The sequence below is a fragment of the Pipistrellus hanaki genome (assembly GCF_964339955.1).
Source record: "Pipistrellus hanaki genome assembly, chromosome: 7".
NCBI lineage: Eukaryota > Metazoa > Chordata > Mammalia > Chiroptera > Vespertilionidae > Pipistrellus > Pipistrellus hanaki.
In genome coordinates, this window is record NC_140509.1 from 65,822,861 (window position 1) to 65,845,924 (window position 23,064).

At 41.1% G+C, this 23,064-nt stretch overlaps 1 protein-coding gene across 1 annotated transcript in view; it reads right to left on the reverse strand.

The window, feature by feature from the left end:
* The window catches only part of ARFGEF3 (ARFGEF family member 3), a 133,070-nt gene that overhangs the window by 44,343 nt on the left and 65,663 nt on the right, over positions 1-23,064 (reverse strand). Inside the window, exons 6-12 of the mRNA XM_084890649.1 lie at positions 21,742-21,864; positions 18,218-18,260; positions 15,801-15,879; positions 10,834-10,938; positions 9,639-9,972; positions 4,279-4,391; positions 2,577-3,487 (exon numbers count right to left, since the gene is read on the reverse strand). Coding sequence (XP_084746775.1) covers positions 2,577-3,487; positions 4,279-4,391; positions 9,639-9,972; positions 10,834-10,938; positions 15,801-15,879; positions 18,218-18,260; positions 21,742-21,864 — 1,708 coding nt within the window. The remainder of the gene's footprint in view (positions 1-2,576; positions 3,488-4,278; positions 4,392-9,638; positions 9,973-10,833; positions 10,939-15,800; positions 15,880-18,217; positions 18,261-21,741; positions 21,865-23,064) is intronic.

A 23,064-nucleotide genomic window follows, 5' to 3' on the forward strand; every position in this document is an offset into this window, starting at 1 on the left:
TGCCCAGAAATGGGCAGAGTATTTGACTGCGTGTAGCTCCTGCACAAAGCCTTCCATGGCTTCCCATCACAATAAAATAAAACCCAACTTCCCTCTCCCCTCTCCTTCTTCTCACTACAGCCATGCTGACCTGTGTTCCTTGACCTCACCGAGCCTGTGCCGGCCCCAGGGCCTCTGCGTTTGTTTTCCCCACCTCCCAGACTGGCCTCCCCACATCTCTAGATGACTTGCTCCCTCAATTTTTTTCAGGTTTCAGCGACCTTCCCTTTCACCCCATCTATAATAACACTCCTCCACCTACTTCTCCCTGCAATAGTCTTCCTCCTCACCCAGAATTTTTTTCAATGCCTCAATGGCATTTATTCTACCCAGCATTATATTAATATATAATTTGTTTATTGTCTGCCACCACGACTGTTATCTACTGTTATGTAAGATCTGCGAGAGGGTGGGACTTTGTTAGTTTTGTTCACTTGAGAATGAATCTCCAGTGCCTAGAACAGCGCCTGGAATATAGAGAGCCTCAAAAATATTCATTGAATGAATGAATGAATGAGTGAAAGAACAAGTTTGCTATGAGAACTAGATGCAATAATGCATGGAGGATGCTTAGTGCAGTAACTTATAATTATATACTTTTCTAAAAGAAATAAGTAGTCCTCAAATTTGGGGTGGCAAACTATAGGAACTACAACCTTCAGCTTATTCTGGCTATTGTTTTTCCAGTGTTCTAGAAAGTTCATTCTCTTACTCTGTCATTAAGATGTTCTTTACAAAAAGGGCTGAAAGGATGAAATAACTTTTAGTACTTCTGCAAGGGTATCTGTGGGATAAATTCCTAAGAACAGAATAAGGCATATATTGATATATATGGGCAACATATCTCCCAAATAGTTTTATACCAATCTTTTCTCCTACCCACTATGCATAAGAATATTCTTCTACCCACTCAACATACTGAGAAGCATCAATTTTTTTAACCTTTGTAATCACATTATTTGATTTTCTTGACAACAGATTTCTTTAAGTCTATGATTCTAATTTCCTGATGATAAAAGTAATAAGAAAAATTTTTTTAGTTTTTTTTTTGAAAAAAATACAAAGAAGAACAGAGATAAAATTTAACATTTTGATGTTAATTTTGAATTCTTTAAAAAATTATATTATGAGCATTATCCATATCATTAAATATTATTTGAAAACATGAGCATTATCCATATCATTAAATATTATTTGAAAACATAATTTTTTAATGGCTACATAATATAAATAAATGTATTCATTTAATTTTTCCTTTATTTGGGAGCTTTTAGATTATTCCTAACATTTTTGCTGTGAAATGATATTATCATATACATTTTGGTATACCAGTCTCTACTGGAGTTTGTTTCCTTAGTGTAGATTCCCAGGGGTCAATGACATACTGGCTTCCATGTGTACCCATCTGTCAGTTCTTGGAAAACCATCTCACATTGGCTGAGATACAGTTTTTCAGTCTGTGATTGATTTTTCACCAGGACAAATCAACTGCAGAGGTTTTTGTGTTCTTAAACAGCATCTCTGATTTATCCAGCTATTCATCCACCCCTCCATCCACTCACACTTCTTGGTGTGATACATGAGATGAGTAAGAGCATGGTCTCTGGAACCAGACTGTTGATATCCTGGTATCCCCACTTCGAAGCTATGTACCCTGGGTAACTTACCACTTAACCTCCCTCTGCCTCAGTTTTCTCATCTGTAAAATGAGGATGCTACAACCTACCCTCTGGAGCTATTATAAGCATTACATTGATTAATACATGTAATGTAAAACTCTTAACATGGTGCATTCAGGAAGTGCTTTGTTAGTGTGAGCTATTCTTATTGCAGATACACATCAATGCTGGAAAATGACTCTAAGAAAGGACACCAATGTATTTTATAGATAATCTCTGCATGTGTACTTTTTGATTTTTAGTTTGTCTTTAAATTATCATATTCTCCAAAGTTCATATTCCACAAATGCCAGCGTGTTGGATGAAAATTTTGTTAAGACTATTTATTCCTTAACCCTGCAACACAAATGTAAAGATTTGCTCTGGCTTCACCTTAGTATTCTATGGTCAAGGAACCCTTGAATTTTAGGGAGAGATATAGTTGACCACCCTGGGCTCAGACAATCCTTTATTTCTGCCCAGAAATTTTTACGCCCATTACTTGCTTTCTTTCTGTACTACTGAGATAATAAAAAATATATACATTGGACTTTCCTGCACTTCTTGGCACAGAGCTCCTAAACCCTTGTATTTCCTAAGTGAGAAGAATACCAGGAGCATCCCTTATTCTAACACTTGTCGTTGATCCCCTCCCTGCCACAGGGCTCCTAAAACCCTTGTAAATTTCTAAGTTATAAGAGAACCAAGAGCATCTTTTGTTTAACGAGGTGACTCTGGGTGGGTTCCTGGCCACCATAAAGACCAAGGCTTGATTAGAAGCTTGGGATTTTCAGTTCCACCCACTCCCCCATACCCCAGAAAAGGGACAGGGGCTAGAAGGTGTTCCTGGTGACTATATAGCGAACATTGCTTACCAACCTGAGCAGAAGGTAGAGGCAAAGTTCTGGAGGGCCGAGTCCACCTCCTCCACGCTGGGCAGGGCCAGGAGGCGAGGAAGGAGGCCCTCAAGAGACTGCACAAACAGCCTGGCGCTGTGCTGGTCGGCCTCCTGGTTCTTCAACAGTTTGAGGGACAGAGCAGCAGTCCGCAGGGACCTGTGGCCCAGGCAGTCCCGCGGGGTCTGCTCCTCATCGGCCAGCGAGCAGTTGTCCGACCCGATGTCCGACACGTCAGACCTCCCCGAGTCCTTTTCCGCGGCCATCGAGTACTGGTCACAGGAGTCAAATTCCGTCCTGGAGAGATCCTGGTCATCCACGCTAAAATTGCTCTCGCTGTATCTAGATCCGTAGGACCTCATCCTGCAGTCCACAGACAGGAAGTTCGTGATGTCAGGGTAAGCAACCATGTGGCTTCTCTGAACGACGTCTGGCTGGTCTACCGCTTCCGGTTCTGACACTTTGCTCAGCGCCTCCTTGCTCTCCTGGACGGCTGGGGACTTGAGGCTGTTCTTGCGGTTTCCGGAGTGGTCCTCAGGTGTGGTCTGACCCAACTCTCCCTCCAGAGTGGTCTGGCCCGTGTCCGTGGTCACACTGATGCTGATGTCGGGGCTCCTCTCATTCCCTGACTCCCACGGCGTGTGTTCCGAGGACAGGACTCGGCGCTGCCAGCGGAAGTCGGCCTCGTTGATCTCCATGGAGTCCCTGCTTGACTCGGCCCCGTCCTTCAGCTCCTCCAGGCGCTGGAGCAGCAGCTGGACCTGACCTTCACTCAGGCCCTTTCCCTGGCTGAGCTCGTCGAGGGCCCCGAGTAAGGTGCAGACGCAGGACACTGCGGCATAGCAAGCTTCGATGCCACCCTTGATGCAAGCTTCGGTCATGCCATCCATGATGCTAAAAGCGTTCAAAGGAGAAAGTGGGATCATTACATGAAGCATGGAAAAATGCTCCAAAATGAACAAGGACTGTTTGACCGGTGAACAGTATAGTATTCAAAGCATGTGCTCTAATTTACCCGAAATTAAATGGTCTGGGCATAAAGTAACTGATACAAACATGCTCAAGATGGCAGCGGAAAACCTCCAGGTAAAGCAGCCCACCTTGAATCTCGCTCTCAAGGTGGTTGGTTTACTTGGGTATGAGCAAAATTCCAGGTGGGAATTTGTCAGTTTCATGGTGACAGATAATGAATAATCTCACTATTGTATTAGGTTCTGTTTTCAAGCAGAAAATGGTTATAATGGCTATGATTATGATAGTGTGCACGTCTTCTGAAGTAAACATATTCCTGAGCAGATACATGTAAATAAGCTATTACAAATCAGATACTTTTTCATTTTGTAGGGGGAAAAGGAAATCATCTCTAGCGCAAAGGAATCCTCAAGGAGAAATCCTATAGTCACTGTAATTAATTGAAAAATATTTTCCCTAAAATAACCCCAATAAATATGTTTGTACATTTCATTTTGTATACTGGGTTAAGTAAATATAAACTATGGAAAGTTATACAGTTATGATAAATTAGGATAAGAGTTCTCATATGGTCTGTGGGTATGTTATTAAATAGTCACACTTCATATAGTATAGAATCATAAAATTTCAGGGATTTCAAAACAAGGTCAAGAGTAGTCAGAGAAGCAGTCTTTGCCAAGCAATAGAGACCTAAAAAGGAGAATGTGTCATACAGTTTGAGAAGATCCAGATGAGACTTTCTTTTTGAAATTGATCTTTTTCTGGATTCAGGTTCAGTGGAGCTGGGTCCTGCCAAATCGCAGAGACGCTGTGGGCTCCCAAGTAGCTAGAATTAAAAAAAAAAAAAGGCGGGGGGGAGAGGATAGAATAATAAAAAAGTGAATAACATAGAAAACATTTTTAAAACTGTGAGATCAAATGCACATGTACTTTCTCTACTGAGTGAAAAAGCCTGAGGAGAAGCACCACTATTTGGAAGTTAAATCTTAGAAGTGATTTGGGTGTTCTTAACGTAGAGTGCACATGGATTTCCAGCTCCTCAGTTCAGAACTGGCTTAGACCAAGAAAATGCTTAAGGGTTGTTTCACTTTGTTTACAGCATAGAATTAGAAAGCACTTACATCAATGTTCTTTAGAGAGATTGGCCTGTAATTCAACTGTCCTATTCTCTCTTGGTCTTATTTTGCTGTCATGTTGGCGAGCTTTAAAAACTGGGTTGAGTACTCCATATCTCCCTACTCTTTTGGAAAAGTCCATGTATTAGAATTATCTGTTCCTTGAATGTCTCCAAAGCTTTATGCAGCCAGTAATTTTTTTCTAAATGGAACTTTTACTATTGATTTAACTATTTCAAAGATAATAGGACTATTTACATCCTCAATTTCTTCATGTGCCAACATTTTAAAAATATAGCTATATCTGTATCTTATATAATAAAAGCCTAATATGCTAAGTGTCCCGTCATCCAGTCGGCCATTCAACCAATCAAGGAGTAATATGCTAATGACATGCTAAGACCACTCAACCTCTCACTATGACTACCTGGGGGCTTACGCTCAAATTAGGAGCTGTCCCTTGATGGTCAGGGCACTCTGACAGAGGGAGTGCTGCTCATCCAGAAGCCATGAGCCATAGTGAACATCACGGTGGTGGCAGGATCCTCTCTTGCTTCTGCAGCAGTGCTAAGGATGTGGGAAGTAGGCCTAAACTGTCAGTAGGACACCCCCCAGTGCTCCTGGGCTGTGAGAGGGTCCAGGGCAGACTGACCCACTCCCAAGTGCATGAATTTTGTGCACCAGGCCTCTAATATATATTTCAGAGAGGGAGAGAGATAGAAACAGATGAGAGAGAATCATTTGTTGGCTGCCTCCTGTGCACTCCCCTGCTGGGGAACAGGCCCACAACTCAAGCATGTGCCTTTGACTGGAATTGAACCCGAGACCCTTCAGACCGTAGGTGGACACTCTATCCACTGAGCCAAACCAGCTAGGGCAGGAGCCAAATTTTCAAAGATTGAGTTGTTTCTTAGAAATTTACCAATTTTATCTAAGTTATCAAATGTAGTGTCCTAAGGTGTCTTAATACCTTCTTTAATGTTTACAACATCTATAGTTTATGAGCATTTTTTCAGTCTTATTTTTGTTTGTTTTTAATGATTCTGGAATTTCTTTTTACTGCTTTTTCCAGGAGTTTTTACTATATTATGTTTCCTATTTATCACATTACTTTCCTCTTTTATCGTTATTTTCACTCCTTTCTGCCTTCTTTTAATTTATTCTGATTTTCTCCTAACTACCTAAGTTGGAAAATTAGAACACAAAGTTTCAGCTGTTTTTTAATATAAACAATTGAAGCTATAAATATCCTTCTGTGCACTGCTTTGGCTGCATCCTAAAATTTTTTGTGTATAGAATTTTCATAATTGTTCAATATTAATTTTATTTCCATATGGTAGAAGTCTATGAGTATTTCAATTTGAGGCTAAATTAATTCAAGAAAAGGCTGGTTAATTAAGTGTATTGGAATACACAACTTATTCCATGTCCTTTATTTTCAAAGTGGATTATATTTGCATTCCTGGTATATTAAGTAGAAAATGTTATATCCTAAGTGGCACTCCTCTTTCCCTGTCTCCCTATTTTTTTTATCCTAGAAATTGGGAGCTTCTGCTCTCTTGGAAGCACAGAAATGAAACTTCCACTTTTTTCCTCCACATTCTATTTCTTTGAGATTGAAATCTTCCCCAACAAACAACACACACACACACACACACACACACACACACACACACAACTAGGCTTGCATTCAAGTGAAGTGGTTAGGCATATGGGCCTCTAGCTGCCCCATTTCTTGCTAGAAGGATAAGTCATTTCAGGAGCAATGGAGTGGGAAACATCTCTTTCTCTTGGGATCCATTAGATTCTTTAATCTAGATTTATCAGTGATAAATTAGATTACATATATTAATTCCCACATTAATCTTATATTTATTACTCAGTTGTTCCAAATCTAAAGGAAAAGGAGGCTGAACAATTAGGCCTCTGAAGAGCCCTCAGTATGTCTAATGTCAGCTTCTTCAGGTGGAAATGAGAACTGAAATCAGTGGTTGGGTGCCACAGGCCTGATAAAGATTAGGGAACTCCTAAAGCTGAACCATGGGAGAGAGAGAAGGAAGCAATGTGTACTTTTGGGAGGGAAAGTGGACACAGAAAAGACAATATGCTTGGAAAAACAAACTGTCCTGCATGTCTTTGATGAATATGTACAGGGGGCATATGGCAGAGCGGTAAATTACGAAGAGACCAGGAAATAACACCCCAGGGTTCAAACTCCAAAAGGCTAAGCAAACATCCTGGGTGCCCAGTGGTTTTGTGTGCATAAACCCAGCACGTTTTGGTTTCTAGGTTACCAGCCTTCCCCAATTGTTGGTGCTGTCATAGTAAGTGCAGGCACTGCTTTACAGAGCAACCCGGCCCACGTCAGCCTGCTGTGCCCATGAGGCAGCATTGCCTGGACACGCCATGCTGCCCAGATGCTGGGCTCTAATTCTGTGCTAGCCCTGCAAAATGACCTTGGGAAACTAGAACATCTATGAAAAAGGGGGAAACATAACTAATTTCCTTTGTGGTACTCAAGACGTTATTTTAAATGCATTTAGACACCTACATACCCTGTAGGCAGAGTATTTTTAGCATTCAGGTATCAAGTGGCTCTACCATGGGTTGTAACAACTCCAGGGCCTGTCAACTCCGAGGTTGCTGCTGCTCACAAAATACCCTCTTTTGCATATGGTCTGTTTTCAGGCCCATCTGTCATAGTCAAAATATATTAAACGCTTATTCTGATTCAATCGCTACAGTTTCAGGTACTAGGGGAAACATACAAAAGCAATACATACGAAAATATATTTAGGAGACAAGAAGTTTGTTCCACACTGAACTGAGAAACAATCAGTATACTGCCACATATAATCAATTGTAAGTGGTGGGATGGGGTTTTAAGCAGAGCAAAATCAGTGGTTTGAGGAAGCAAAGCCATAGAGGAGGAGGATTTTGACAGCGAAGAGGCAGCTGTATTTAGAACACCTGGGTTCATGTTTTAACTCTACAACACACGAGGACCTGGGGCAAATAGCAATGGAGCCTCAGTTCTCCATCTGGAAAATGGACATATCACCTTCCTAAGGGAGACTGTAAGTAACCCAATGTGAGGAACCAGCAGTGACAGTGGCCAGAAGGACTAGGGGGAGTCCAACTAGAGGCAGGAAGGTGGGAATTGAGCAGAACAGGGTCTGTCAGATGGAATAAGGGTGTTCCTGGAGAAAGATGGGAAATGAGAATGAAAACAGAACAGTCTAGAAATTTGGCAGAGGAATTCAGACTTGAGAGATGACAAGGAGTTATTTGAGAGTGGGGAAAATTGTCAACAGTGGTGATTTTGAACCTAAGTTCAGAAAGACAAAATGAAGGCAAGCAGGAGACAAAGTACACTACTCTGGGCAGGAGGTAATGAGGACTAGTATTTCCATTCTTCATGCTTTGTTTTGCTCTTCTTTAGGTTAGCAATAAGTGCACCAGATATTTGTTTAGCATTTTATGCTTACAACGTACTTATACAAACTTGACCACATTTTGAACTCACACCCTTTGGAATATTAATGCTATGTACAGATGAAAATTTTTAAGTTCAGAGTTAAATGATTTAGCTACTATAATGTGGCTGGTAAATGGCAGAGAGGATTTAAACTCTAACTTTCAAACGTAGGATTATGAGAGGGTCACTGAGCCAGCTCCGGCAAAGGAGCTCCTAGAATAATTTGCATTGCAATATCAAAGTTAAGTCCAGTAGTAAGTGTGGTATAGGAAATGATCATAGGTTTAGGCTCAGCTAGACCAGCATTTGCACCATTTCTCTCTCTTGGTGACCTTGAGCAAATCATTTGACCATCTGGAGACTTAGTTTCTTTGTAGAAGAGAAAATCCTTTTTCTTGACTTCATGTTTCTATGGGAGGAACATCCAGTGGAATAAAATTCTGGGCCTCTCTTCTCTCTTTCTCTTTCTCTCACTTCTTACCAGTGGTGAATTCAGGAGGAGCTGAGCATGTGTGGCTTTTCTTGAAGACCTGCCTATTCAGAAAATGTCCACTTCTACTGCCCACGTTACCAGCTTAATGGGCAGGGCTGGATCTGCAAGTGAGGGCCACTGCTGTTTGGGTGGTGACGAAGTAGTCTAGCCTCCCAAACTATATCCTATTCACCAACTCTCATTAAAACACCACCAAGAAGCATTTCAAATTAAGCTTTTTAGAAATGGTGAGTAACAAATATTGCTTAGAATAAATGAGTCATCAACAAGGAAATTTTGCTACTCTGCTGTTTTGGTATTAGGTACCAAAAGGAAGTGCAATTTGATCTTCACAAGCAAGTTTGCAAATACAAAAATGTTGATTAATTTTCTTTTTGGTGAGTTGATAGAAAGCAGAGGAATTCTTTTTTAAAGTACCTTTAAAATAACCCCAACTTCTCCTCAAAACCATGAAGAAGCGTGCTGGGATGACTAGTATAAGCTGGACAACCTTTATGTTCTCACCAGGATCATGATGTTTGGGAGATACAAGGCCTAAGAAGGGATGGGGCAAAGGGTTTCCTATTACTAATCAGAGATAAGTAATGTCCTTTTTTGGATAATGTACAACCTGAGTATAAAATTTTGAAATTCAATTTTGGCAAAGATGAGTAAATACACATATCTGCACAAACAGCCTCTAAGAGAGCAGAATAGAATCTCAGCCCAGGGCCCAATCAGATACATGCAGCTCAGATTATCAAATGGCTTTGTGTCAGTGAGCACTTATCACCCCTCCTGACCCCTGCTTCACGTGCGCGCGCACGCACCCCCACACACACCCCTCAACCCTAAAGAGACTATCTGTTACTGGATAGACTCTCTGTTACTGGTAGCAATGAAGTCCTACCTAGCAGATGACTGGCAAACATTTCCCAATGCTTCTTGCTTAAATATACTGTGCTCAGTCCCTGGCACGCATAGTGGCATTCTTTGGTACATCCCTACCTCTTTCATCACTTTGATGGCTTCCACCCGGTGCTGGGGTGGGGGGTAGAGCAGCATGCGGTGATAGAGGGACTGGAGCACGGGCTTCATGGAGTCCACCGACCCCACCAGCCGGACCAGCTCAGCTGCAATGTAATAGATGGTCCGAGCCACAGGCCCACTCAGGGCGGGTGCGGTGGAGGAACAGCCTGAGCCCCGGCCATGGTCAGAAACACCTGGAGACGCAGAGTCCGACTCCACGCTGGCACTCGTGCTGCTGCTGTGAGCAGAGGTGATGGTTTTGTCATGAATTGGATTCCCCAGGATCACGATGAGAGCAGGGCACAGGTTTTTCCTGGGAAGAGATGGGGAGAAAAATGAGTTTCACTACAAGCCAAAAGAATGAATGTGAATACTATCCTGAGTGCAAACACCAAATGCCACACAAATGACTTTAGAGTTGGGTTCTTTATTGCTCCTTTTTTTTGGCTCCGTCCTGCCTCAGTTCTCTATGTCCCGCCATCATTTCTGAGTATAAGAATAAAATATTCTTTCTCATAAGTCAAGCTAGGGTTAACTAAATAAAATATCAAGAGAAGCATCAAGAAACCATCCTACATAGAGATATAGATTAAAACTGTGAAATGTCTCAGATGTAAAGTTTCCTTTTCCTATAAGTAACAAAATTATTTTGAGAAGTTTATTTAAAATTCTGACACATATCATTCATATTCCTCCCTGTGGATAAGCCCAGGAACCCAGAGCAACGAGCTGGCTGCCTGCAGGCCCTGTCACTTGTGTGAATCTCTGACTATGACTAAGTGACTAGTATTTGGGTTGATGTGGAAAAAGTGCCAGGGTAGGGCTAAGAATAATGTTCAGTATTTCTTGCTCCTCCCCCGCCACCCCGCATAACTTTGCAGAGCCTTTATATGCTTTTAGAACAAATGAATAACCAAGAAAATAATTTCCTCATTTCTGAGTCTCACGATCTTATGATGTAAACCATCTGCAAGAGGGCCTCGGAGGCCTATTCTGCTGCAGGAATCATCAGTTTTGCTCCGGTGCATGTAAGCAAAGCAACTTCCCTACTTTCCCGGAGAGAACATTTTCACAGACGAAAGGCCTGGCGGGTCATGGAGGCTGTGGGAAGGGACCCACGGGCACAGCTGGAAAGAGCAAGCCCTCGGGCTGGTGTGGGGGCGGGGGCGCTCACCAGGTCAGGTCTGTGAAGCCCTTGTGCAGGTGCATGGAGGAGGAGCAGCTGCTGAGCATGGACAGGATGCACTCCAGGTACAGCAGCTGCAGCTGCTGACTGTCGCTGCAGAACAAAAACGGCACACAAAGCAAAGGCAAGGTTAGAGGTGGTGTGTGGGAAACACTTGGAAAAATGATAGGCGTAACAGAAATGTCAGTTGGGGGAAGGGGTTGGTGTCATGGGTTGAATGTGTCTTCCTCTGGATTCATATGTTGATGTCCTAACCCCCAGTGCCTCAGAATGTGACCTTTTTGGAGATAGGTTCTTTGTAAAGGCAAGTGAGTTACAGTAAGGTCATTAGACTGGGTCCAGACCCAACGGGACCAGTGTCCTTATCAAAAGGAGAAATTTGGAGACAGGGATACGCAGAGGCAGGATAATGTGAAGAGACATGGGAAGAAGGCGGCCGTCTACAAGCCAAGAAGAGAGGCTTGCAATAGATCCCTCCGCCCTGAGTAGGAACCAACTCTGTGACGATGCTCCAACCAATGGAGCCACAGGCTAAGTCTGCTGCCTAACCCACCAGAATTAGATAAGAATTTAATGTCCAAGGACACATTTGCTACAAGTACATAATACATTTTTAAGACCATTCAGAAATCCTGAGTGGAATGAAAATGTTCAGTAAAAGGAAAAACTTGTTTTAAAAAATAATTTTGGTTGTCTCTCTTTTCTCCAGATTTAAAGTGAAAATATGCCCAAAGGAAGCTTAATGCCCTTAACAGTTCAAATAATTTCTAGGAGAAGGAGGCAAAAGGAAAAGGCAAGACCAGTGACAGGCAGACTTAAAATTTAAGGAAACAGGAAAGAAGGGAAGTTAATACCCTCCCCGCCAAAGCCCAGGTCACATCCACACAACGGCCAGACTGAGCAGCTGTCAGACAAAGCATCGGAAGAAGAGGCTGGGGACCCTCACTTAAGTGCTGTGTTAAATGCCTCGGTGATACGGCTCCATAAAACTGACATTATCCTTTAAAGCCAGTTGGAAAGCCACAGCCCGAGGGAGAAATCCTACCATGGCCTATGAACTAAAAAAGATTTTTACATTTTGAAGGGTTGTAAAACAAAACAAACCCAAAGATGAACAGGACACAGAGAAAGCGTGTGGCCCTTTACAGAAAACGTTTGCTGACTCACAGATCTCCATTGTTGAGAGAACTGTACAATGATCAAGGTAATGCGATGATTTTGGAAAGGGAATTCCACTCCTGTTTGGATGTACTCTACCAAACCCTCTGAGGGTGGAAGGAGAGAGGGGTCAAAGCTGAGTCTCCTCAGAAATAATTATCCTTTGCCAAGAGGAGAGTGGTGGCTAGGGAAAAGGAAGAAAGACAAGACATGACTAGCCACTCTTGGGCCCTCCCCGTATCCTTACATCCACGAGCTTCCCTACACTTTTGAACAAAACATAGTTCCTGACTGTAAACAGCACATTCTTCATTTTTGTGAGTCTAGAGAGATAAGTATACAAAGCACAGTGCAGGAAGTGGCCATAAAAAAATAATTTAACACAAGGTTCTATGAGAGCAGAGAGGAGTGGCATCTGACCCTCCTTAGAAAGACCCAGAAAGAAGTCCCAAAGGAAATGTATCTCAGTAGAGCCCTAAAGTTCATGTAGGAGCCTCTAGTGCGTTTTGGTGTTGGGGAGAGCGTGTGTGCAAAGTGTGGGGTGGATGGGGTGGTTTGTGGCTGGAGAGCAGCATGTGAGGATGTCACCAGCAGGACCTGGGCTGGGGAGGTGGGCAGGGGACAGCCCAGGAAGGCTCTTGTAGGCCGTGCTAAGATGTCTGGACTTTATTCTGCAAGTAGAAGAGTGACATGACCAGATTCATATTTCAGAATGATCATTCTGGATGCTGTACAAATGAACAGATTGGAGAGGGCAACACAGAAGGGCCACCACGACAATGATAAACCACATTTTTAAAAAATCAGTTCTGAAAAGAACAGCTTTTGCTATAGTCCCAGGCTCATCTTTTTGACCAATCACCTGATTCCCTGTTAAGAAAAGTAATTATTAAATGCTCCAATTTGAAAGTGTCTCTTTATCCCTTAGCTGTTAGACTAGCCTCACAAAACTAAAATAGTCAGAGACGATAATAAGCATGCTCAATTTCTGGAATCACTAGAAATAAACCTATAGAGAAACTATGAGCAGTCCAGGTTCCTATGAGTGTCTGTGAAGGGTCTGTGGCAACCCCCAGGCATCAGACTGGATGACAGGGAGAATGCATTGCCAAGGTAACTGGCCTGGGAGTCTCCTTGGAGACCAAATGTGGTATCTTTTCTGTGTGTTGCAGCACCTGGAAAAACAGGTGCTAATGACTTGACACGAATCATGTCATTAGAGCGGCTGTTTGAAATGTAAGCACTGCCCATGCGTGCCCCTCACTACACACACATATAGGCATGTGCACAGCGTGTGTATGTGTGCTTCACATTTGTTTGACTCTAGATGGAAAAATGTGTAGGATGCACAAGGCAGCAAGGAGCCTAGAAACCAGCCAACTCTTTCAAAGCACACTAGGGAAAAATCTGCCTGCGCAGGAGGGTGTGAGTCACTTTGCCTGGTCTTTTGTTTGAGCATCTCATGGCTGGCAGGCTGAGTGTCTGCTGGCCTCATTTTCTGCTCATCTCTGAATTTCTTGCAGGTGCAGAACCCATAGAGGACAAGTCTCCCGAGTAGACCAGGAGCCCATGAGGGTAAGCAGCTGCCTATCCTGGCAGGACTTCTGGACCGCAGAGTTTTATCTTGAACCATTCTGACTGAGCCTCCCTTAAAAACAGTTCAGATTTAGTTAGACAAAGGAGAGAGGGACTTAAGCAACTGTGTGAGCAGTGGAATGGAATTAGAACACACAAGATGAACACTGAGCCAGGCCTCATGGATTCCAAGACTGCTTTGGTGCAGATTCTTCCCTGACATTCTGTGTGGGGAGGAGAGGGTGGAGGGAGACGAACAGGGAGAGAATGAATACATATATTCCTAAGCCCAATTATCCTTCCAAAAGTTCTTGGATTTAAATATCGTGTAACTCAACTTGCCTAATATGGAATTCTATTAATACCGTATCTCCAAGGCATTCGAGTTATTCTGAGTAACTGAATGCATTCTCTGGATGTTCCTGAGAGAATGAACATGTCATGGATACTATTTCTACAGAGCTAAAGTCCTAGGAGGTATTTTGGAGATGGTTGTTGAGGGAAAGTACTGACCATAGCGTGATTTCAGAGAAAGAAGATATTTAGAAGGTAAGAGAGGTGTCAAGTTTAGCTAACAGAAACACACGGAGTTATGAAAATAAAATCAGAAGAAATTGTAAGAGGTGTGAAAACTTAACAAGGAGAATTAACAGAAACGCCAGAGTGACAGTAGCCAAGAGCATGATAGAACCTGACCAGGTGGACTTAAAGGTCTTCTATTGAAGCTGTACTAAGCATGCTGCACCCTCAGATTCTTTAGCAATAGTACCCTCATCTTAGGGTAATAGAATCATAATAGGAAAGATCAGATTCAAACAAGGTAAACAGTAGCCAGAGGCAGAAGTGCATTGAAAAACCAAACAAGGAAACTATTAAGCTGTCCAATCAGAAACCCTAGAAAAACATATACATGTCACATGAGTTACTTTCCCCACTTAAAGCCAATTCTCTAGTTATATGGTTCAGAAACATTTTTTTTTTAGTAACTGACAGAAATCTATGACTTTTAGTTTCTAATTTGTATGCTTTTGCAATGAAGGTTTGTGCCATATATTTTCCTAGTAACCTACAGTCCAATTGATGGTGTAAGAAATTCAATGTTCCAAATGCATCATAAGCTAGAATTAGCACTGGCAATGCTGAAAGTAAAAAGACCATTTTAGAGCTAATATCTGTCAAGTCATTACTATATGCTAGGCACTGTGCAATTGAAAAATTCCACTTACACCAGAACTTCTTAGAATATATCAGCACTGAATGTTTATAATGATTACAACAGGCATGAATTTGGATGGTCCCAGGTAAACTAGGTCATATGGTCACTCTACACATGGGGAGTCCCTGTAGCTGATGTTAGAGCCATCAGATTTTAAAGAACCATGAACTTAAAGCCCTTCTTGGACCTAGGTGAAGATTCTTTCCTGACCAATCAACAGAGACACACTTTAAATTTATCATTTGTAGACACGCAGACTCATTCTGACTTATCCTGATGGCTAGTTTTGGGTTATTAATGGCATAATTACCACGAGTTCCCCAACTTTTGTAGCATTTAAAAACCTTTAGCGTTTTCCCTTAGTAAATGACTCAGAAAAAAACAAAGTTTAGCTTATTGGTTTTCCCTTGTCTGCAAAGTAGTGAACATAGCCTTTGTACTTTTCAAAGTCTTAGTGGTCTTTGTTTTATTTCCCTAATAATGCTAAGACAGGGGCAGAGGGTACAGAAAAAGCATCCTTGACAGCTGATTAAATTAAATTGCCATAAAAATGACAAGTGTATAAAAGTCAGAGTAACATGTCCTTTTTAAAGACATGCATGTGAGCTCAGAGGCTCAGGAAATGTTCAATGAGACAGAAAAAGACCACAGTGCCCAACTCTGCCAGTCACTGAGGAGAAAGGTGCAACAGTTTGATGAAACTCAGGGTCGCACTGGGATATGTCCAGGTGAGTACTAGCCTTCACAGCTACTAGTTCTCAGCCAACATTCTTTCCATTCGGATCCATGCTTGAGGGACTGACTCTTCCTTGCATTTTCTCATCAGAAAGTTATATCCATCAGTAATAGTACTGGGTAATGAAGGCTTGCCCAAGGTCACTGAAACTATTTCTCAGAAATTAATACCGATGGGAGGAGCCATCGTCCCCATGATCTGCCATTTTGCATATTGTTAAAGATAAAAGTCATGTTGGTAATAGACTGTTAGTGAATAAGAGGCACTTACTTGATGGCGGCTTGTAGCTTCTCACACAGAACAGAGAGCACAGAGACAAGGTCGTCACAGAGGGCCTCTACGGTCGACCCTGCAAACAGAGGAGGTTATAGGTATTAGACATCGCAGTGGCACTCAAAGGTCCCTCAACGGTCCTTCCCTTTCTCCTCTTTATGTTTTCAGGACTAAAATGAAGATTTTCAGATGCTGACTTCCTTGGACCACCAAAATGTAATACATTTTAATATAATGACTCCTTTCTAAAGTAAAATACTGAAAAGATAGTCCAAAAAGAAAACAAGAGGTTATTTCTTATTAAATTCATTCACACTTAATGAAAAGATATTTATTTAAGAATCACCATAATTGACAATGATTTTCTCAATATTGTGGCCAGTAGACTATATATGTGTCCCTTATTCTGACCTCTTGTTTTTCTGGGTTTTGTGAGCAGAATTGTATCCCAACAAGATAAAATATGGCAGCATTTAAGAAAGGTGGGCCTTTCAAACTAGGAAGCCAGAGAAGGAGGGCAAAACATCTGGTCACCATCTTGACCACTTTATTTGTCCACCATCCTTAGAGCACCAGTATTAATAGAGCAATAGCAAATTTCGAGGGGGTGCGGGGGGGAACAAACACACAAAAAAAATGTTCAAATCATGAACCGGCAACAAAACTCCCACAGAAGCAGTAGAGTGCATTGGAAAAAGGCTGAAATTTGAAATAGACTTAAGTACTAGTCCACAAGTTGCTGACTGCATAAGCTTGCATAAACATCAATTTTTCTTTTGTTAAGATGAGATAATGCCCATTACACCAAATAATTGGGCCAAGGGAAGTAACAAGTGGGAGCATTTGTGTGTTTAAAAAAAATTAAAACCTGTAAAGATCTATACAAATGTGGCTAAGTATTTGATAGATGTATAAATAAATGAATGAATACCCATGAAGTCTAGGAAGACAGAGGGGAAAATGGCCAGAGTATAAGAGAGAAATAAAAGTAAAGTTGGAAGAGGGCAGGGGAAAGAGAAATGCTGATCCTTAGACTCTGTGATCTTATTCAGACAGACAGGATGGTAAATTATAAAACACAGTTTAAAATAAATAAAACTGCCTAGCTGGTGTGGTTCAGTAGTTGCACATTGACCTATGAACAAGGAGGTCATGGTTTGATTCCTGGTGGGCACATGCCCAGGTTTTGGGCTCCATCCCCAGTAGGGGGCATGCAGGAGGCAGCTGACAAATGATTCTCTCTCATCATTGATGTTTCTATCTCTCTCTCTCCCTCTTTCTTACTCTCGCTGAAAACCAATAAAAACATTTTTAAAAAAATAATAAAACTCACAAATAGTCCTTAAACTCAATTTTAGATAAATTTCAAATGAGTCCATCAATTTTGTACTATTATATTTTTAAAGATGTATCTTTGACCAAGAGGACTTTGAACTCCCTTCCAGTTTATAACATCACTCTATTAATAAAGTGAAGATTTTATGGGAACTGTAATTGCCGAAAGAGAAGGAAAGAGGGGTGGAAAATGTTGGGAGCATTAAAAGGTGAAGAGATTCTGTAGCATTTCCAGTCTACAGCCTGACAACACAGAGAGATGTGGCTGGAACAACCACTCCAGCAATTATTTAGAAAATGACTTCAGATATTTTTCTCTCGTTTCTTTTATTTACTCTCCTTCTCCCCATTGTGGCTGTGTGTAGCTCTCTCCCCCTTTCATCCCGCTTTTCTATCATCTCTCTACTCTGTCCCTTCTCCCTGTTAACTGTCAAAACTATCAAAAAAAGACAGTATTTCCAGTATTTTTAAATCACTGAATAAAATCTGATTTAAAATGTACATTACCCTTTTTTTTATGTTAAGATGATTTGAATTTTCCATCTCTTTCCGAAAACAATACCACCAAACATTAAAAAAAAAATTAAACTGCTTATTAATTTCATATGGACTTCTGTTTTTTCTTTTTCCTGTGGGGTCAGAATGTAATTCCTGTCCTTCTACAAGATTCCTTATGAGATGACTTGTTTTTCATATAAAAAAATGGGTACTTCACAAACATACTTCGGGTGCAATAGCACTTTGTACCAATCAGGGTTCTACCACCCTCCATCCCATTCTCATTTTAACAATTAATACACCCGATTCATAAAGAACGAAGTAACTAAAACACCAGCCTCCAACAGGAAGGTCTATGAAGAGTTCATTTCCCTCTCACTGTTGCAACAGGACCAGGAGTGGCTGGCATAAGAGTGTAGGATCAGAAGGAAGATTACAGCTGGTTTAAGGCAAAGCTACACCGAAGCTCCAAGGAGAATTGTGGACTCCCCTGAGAGCTCTACTCCCCAACACCAAGCAACTGGGAGGCATTCTAATACCCACGTTTCCAACTGAGAACGAGCAAACATCAAATTCAATACCTTGACTCCCGAACTCCTGTGGGACATCTGGGTTTTCAATGATCTAGTAAGGGAGACACACACAGGAAAATTAGTAGATTCAGGCAAGAAAAATCTGGACTTAAACAATGGAAAATCCTTAGAAACAAGATGTCATTTTGAGTGCTCTGGGCTCAGCTAACTCACCTAAAGCTCACCCTCCAGGTCTTGATAGCATTTCATTGTTCATGGTTTTTAGGAAAGCATATGTCTGCAACTGAGCTTACCAATTGCAAAAATAATTCATTCAAGAGTCCATAAACTTCCTGGGAGGTTAATCCCTGTGATACACTATCTCATTCCAGGGTGCTGAGCTATGACTGGGGGCAATACCCACGTAAACAGGTGAGTTACCTTTGCAGGGATAATTATATTTCCCAAGATCACAGACTACACTCTGATTGGCACCTGAAGAATACAGAGTCTTAGAAGGATCTGTTTCTGGATTTCAAAATCCAGGTCCAAAGATGACTGCTGGTCAGAAGTACCAGTTTCCTACTTGATGGGTGGCATATTAATTTCCAACTGTCTGACCAGACCAACCAGGCTAGGCTATCGGTTGGTAGATATGGAACTATCAAGGTAGAGACATAACCTTGACAGAAGGGAGATTAGGAAGGGAAAGGTATTTACAAATAGCTACACTGACTTCCATTGCAGGGAGAATTTCATGACTGCTGAGCAAAGAATAGGAAATAGGCTCTACAGTCTCCCCAACTCTTAGCACAGGGAGATAGTAAGAGGGCATTTTCATACTAATCACCTACAAGACAATAAATCATCCTATGGAACTGTTTGCTTTTAAACTTTTTATAGGAACATATTCCTAGCATTCTCTGTTCCCTAATTTGCAAGCTCAGCTGCTTCTACACATTCTTTGTGAAATGCTAACCTGTACTGGGAGGAGGGTGGAATGCAGACAGACATTAGGTTGAAGGCACAGTTCATGTTAGTGTTTTTGGCATTCTAGATTGATTTTCTTTCCATAGTATTTAAGTCTTCCTAATTCTGCAATGGCCTGCAATGTCTTTCCAGAGATGGGTCATGCTGCACACCACATAGCTTTCCCAGATAATGCTCAATATCCCGAGACAGGACACATAGCTTCCTTGGACCATTCCCTTTATTATTTATTTGTTATATTTTATTGATTTTTTACAGAGAGGAAGGGAAAGGGATAGAGAGCTAGAAACATCAATGAGAGAGAGACATCGACTAGCTGCCTCCTGCACACCCCCCACCGGGGATGTGCCTGCAGCCAATGTGTATGCCCTTGACCGGAATCATACCTGGGACCTTTCAGTCCACAGACTGACGCTCTATCCACTGAGCCAAACCGGTTTCGGCTGGACCATTCCCTTTAATGGCTTTTTAAAATAACCTTTCTTAGGTGGCAAGACTTAGTCTCTCTAGTAGACATCACAAATGCTCTGAATATTAGCATACTGAGAACTGAGTCTTTCTGGGACATGAAAACATCTCCAGGGACTGCATGAGTAACAGAAAGGCAATAACAGGAAACATTAATTTTCTACCTAGTTTGCGATCTTGCCTCCGGTTGAAGTGAGTCCAGATGGTCAGTGGTAGGCAAGACCAGAAGGCTGATTAGCCACACAGGACAGAAGCAAATAACCCTTGGGTTTTATCCAGCTCTTACCAAATATACCTGTAACCATTCTTACAAAGGAGCAACATGAGCTGTAAGGCTGAGTCATCTGACACCTAATGATCCCCTGCTTAAAATTTTAAAAATAAGATTAAATGACTAATATAATTGAAACCACTTTGAAACTACAAAGTTGTATTGAAATATTCCATCTCAAAACATTAAGGTATCATTACTATTCTAATATTTCATTGTGTGGCCATTTAGAAAAGATGGAATGTGACTGTATATGATCATGGTAATTCTCAACATCTTGAGTTTATTTCCATTAAACATACTTTTTTTCTCTTAATGTTTTCTATTTATAGATTTGAACTTACTTTAAACTAATATTGTCACACCACTACATTCAAATGCTAGCATACATGAAATTATTTTAATGAAGAGTAAGCTAATATAATAAAAATACTTAAAATTTTCCCTAGCTATGATCAAAGGAAAAAAAAAAAAATCTGCCCTAGCTGATTTGGCTCAGCGTTGGCCGGTGTACTGAAGCATCCTGGGTTGGATTCCGGTCAAGGGCACATGCCCAAGTTGCTGGCTCAGTCCCCAGTAGGGGGCATGTAGGAGGCAGCCAATCAATGATTCTTTCATCATTGATGTTTCTCTCTCTCTTCCTCTTCTTCCCTCTCTGAAATCAATAAAAATATGTTTAAAAACTTTTTAAATTAAAACTATTACTTTTTAAATAGAAGCTTAGACTTTGGACAGAGAAAACACAAAAGAAAATTATCAATATTAGTTTTTATCTGATTAGTGTTTGTTTTTCCCAACACTGGCTGCCAGAGCTCATATTAATAACCTGGGCTGGGACTCAGGAGAGCAGGGGGTAGTTCTGGCTCTCTCACTGGTAAGCTCATTAATTTTAGATTTCAATTTCACCTCTTTGGGCTTTGTGTCCTCATCTGTTTTTATGAGGAATGAAAAAATTTGACTAATCTCAAAAGTTCCACATAAGTCCACGATTTTCTAAAAATCACATAGTAATTGAGGTTAAAAGTGAGCAATATTTAAAGTGAAACATAAAATCTTAAATTCTAAAATTAATTTCTGAGATATTTCAGACTGTGGCTGACAGTTCCCATCCTAAAAAACAACGAAGCATTCACTTCAAAATACCTTTTCCCCCCAGATTTTAAAAGGACTTTAATCTGAGTTCTTACAGAGGCAGTTTTAAAAGACAAAACAAAACACCAATTTTGAAGAGGAATCATCTCCTTGTTAACGTTCCCGGAAGATAATTTATGCAAGAAGCCAATTACATTTATGTTTTCCCTGGAACACTCATGTTCCACAATCTGTTCGAGTTCAGAGCAAAAAGCTCCAGGGTGTTTTGATGACAGAGAGACGACAAGTCCAGCCTCACTGCGGTGCCCGCAGGCGAAGGAGACCACCAGCCACAATTCTTTAGTTAGCGAGAAACCCACAGATACAAACCTCAAAGCGTGGAATTAACTGCTATTAATTTTGAATTTACTTCTGGTATTTGTCAATATGTTATAATGCTTTTCTATAACATATTTTTAATCTGATACGTTTTTTTTAATGATTATAAAAGAAAAGTGAATTTCAAAATAATGACTAAAAGAAAGACAGAAACTGTAAGGAAAACACTCCCAAAGCTTTGGAGTGAAACAGGCAAATACATATTTAGGAGCTTAATTTATAGAAATAAATGTTCTTCAAAACCAAGCCAGCCCTTCCATTGTTTCAGTAGGGAGCAGTCCTGGCAGAGTGTGGGGGTGGGGAGCAGATGGGGTGGGGGGTATGTGGGGTGGGGGGTATGTGGGGTAGGGGACACATACATGCAGTTACACATGGAGACACTGGCAAGGCTCACCGTATTCTCCTGCCTTTGTCGTAACTGCAAAGTCAAGTCACTCAGCATCTGGCTGAGAGTGGCCCGCACAGCAGTGTTTATACTACGCTGGTGACAGCTACATGTGTATGTCTCAATGCATACCTGGTAAAGAGATAAGACAGCAACATACACACTCCATAGATATCAGTGTATTACCAACATGCTTTGGAATTAACCAGAGAGGATATGAAATTGCTCTTAAACAGAAAGTCAGCCTGATTTAGAACTAGTTACATATATAAGTCCTACATATATGTTAAATCCCTGAGCATTTGTGTTTTAAGCATGTAGGAAAAGTATTATTTCCCTACAGATCGGCCCTCTTAGAAGCTCACACTTCTGAGCACCAGAGGAGAATGCAACATAGTGGTGTTAGTAAGATATGCCCAATAGCCCTAATCGGTTTGGCTCAGTAGATAGAGCGTCAACCTTGGGACTGAAAGGTCCCAAGTTCGATTCTGGTCAGGGGCATATACCTTGGTTGTGGGCACATCCCCAGTGGGAGGTGTGCAGGAGGCAGCTGATTGATGTTTTTCTCTCTCATCAATGTTTCTAACTCTCTATCCCTCTCCCTTCCTCTCTGTAAAAAATCAATATTTTTTTAAAAAGATATGCGCAATAATTCTGGGACAAACTCAGGTGGCTGGAAATTAACCAGGAAAAGCTCCCTTCAGGGCAAAATAGAGCAGAGTTACTAACTCCTGAGTTACCAGGTGTGGAGAGAGGATAACTGAAGCCCTTTCTCCTGCTCCATAAACAAGCCTGACCTTGGGTTAACTCGCTCTCCGTGTTCTCCTGGAAACCTGATAAGGTGGACATCAGCTGTGTTACTAGGCAGCATGGCTTATGGTAAAATGTCCCCAATTACCAAGCTGTATCTGAATTGGGAAAACTGGGGATGCACTTTAAAAATCTAGTAAGGAGTCACAGGTTTGAGCATCCCTGAGTGGCCCTTGTCATAGCTCATGTCCTCTGAGGGTACTCTGCAAGCTCTGACAGAGATGTTGGTTATATATATATATATATATATATATATATATATATATATATATATATATATATATATGTATATATATATATAATTATATACGCACATACAGTTGACCCTGAACAACACAGGCTTGTACTGCCTGGGTTCATTTACACATGAATTTTAAAAAACTTATGGTATTGATAAATATAGTACAGAACTGCAAATGTATTTTCTTTTCCTTATGGTTTTTATTAAGAACATTTTATTTTCTCTAGCTTACTTTATTGTAAGAATACAGTATATAACATTAACATATGTCAATCAATTGT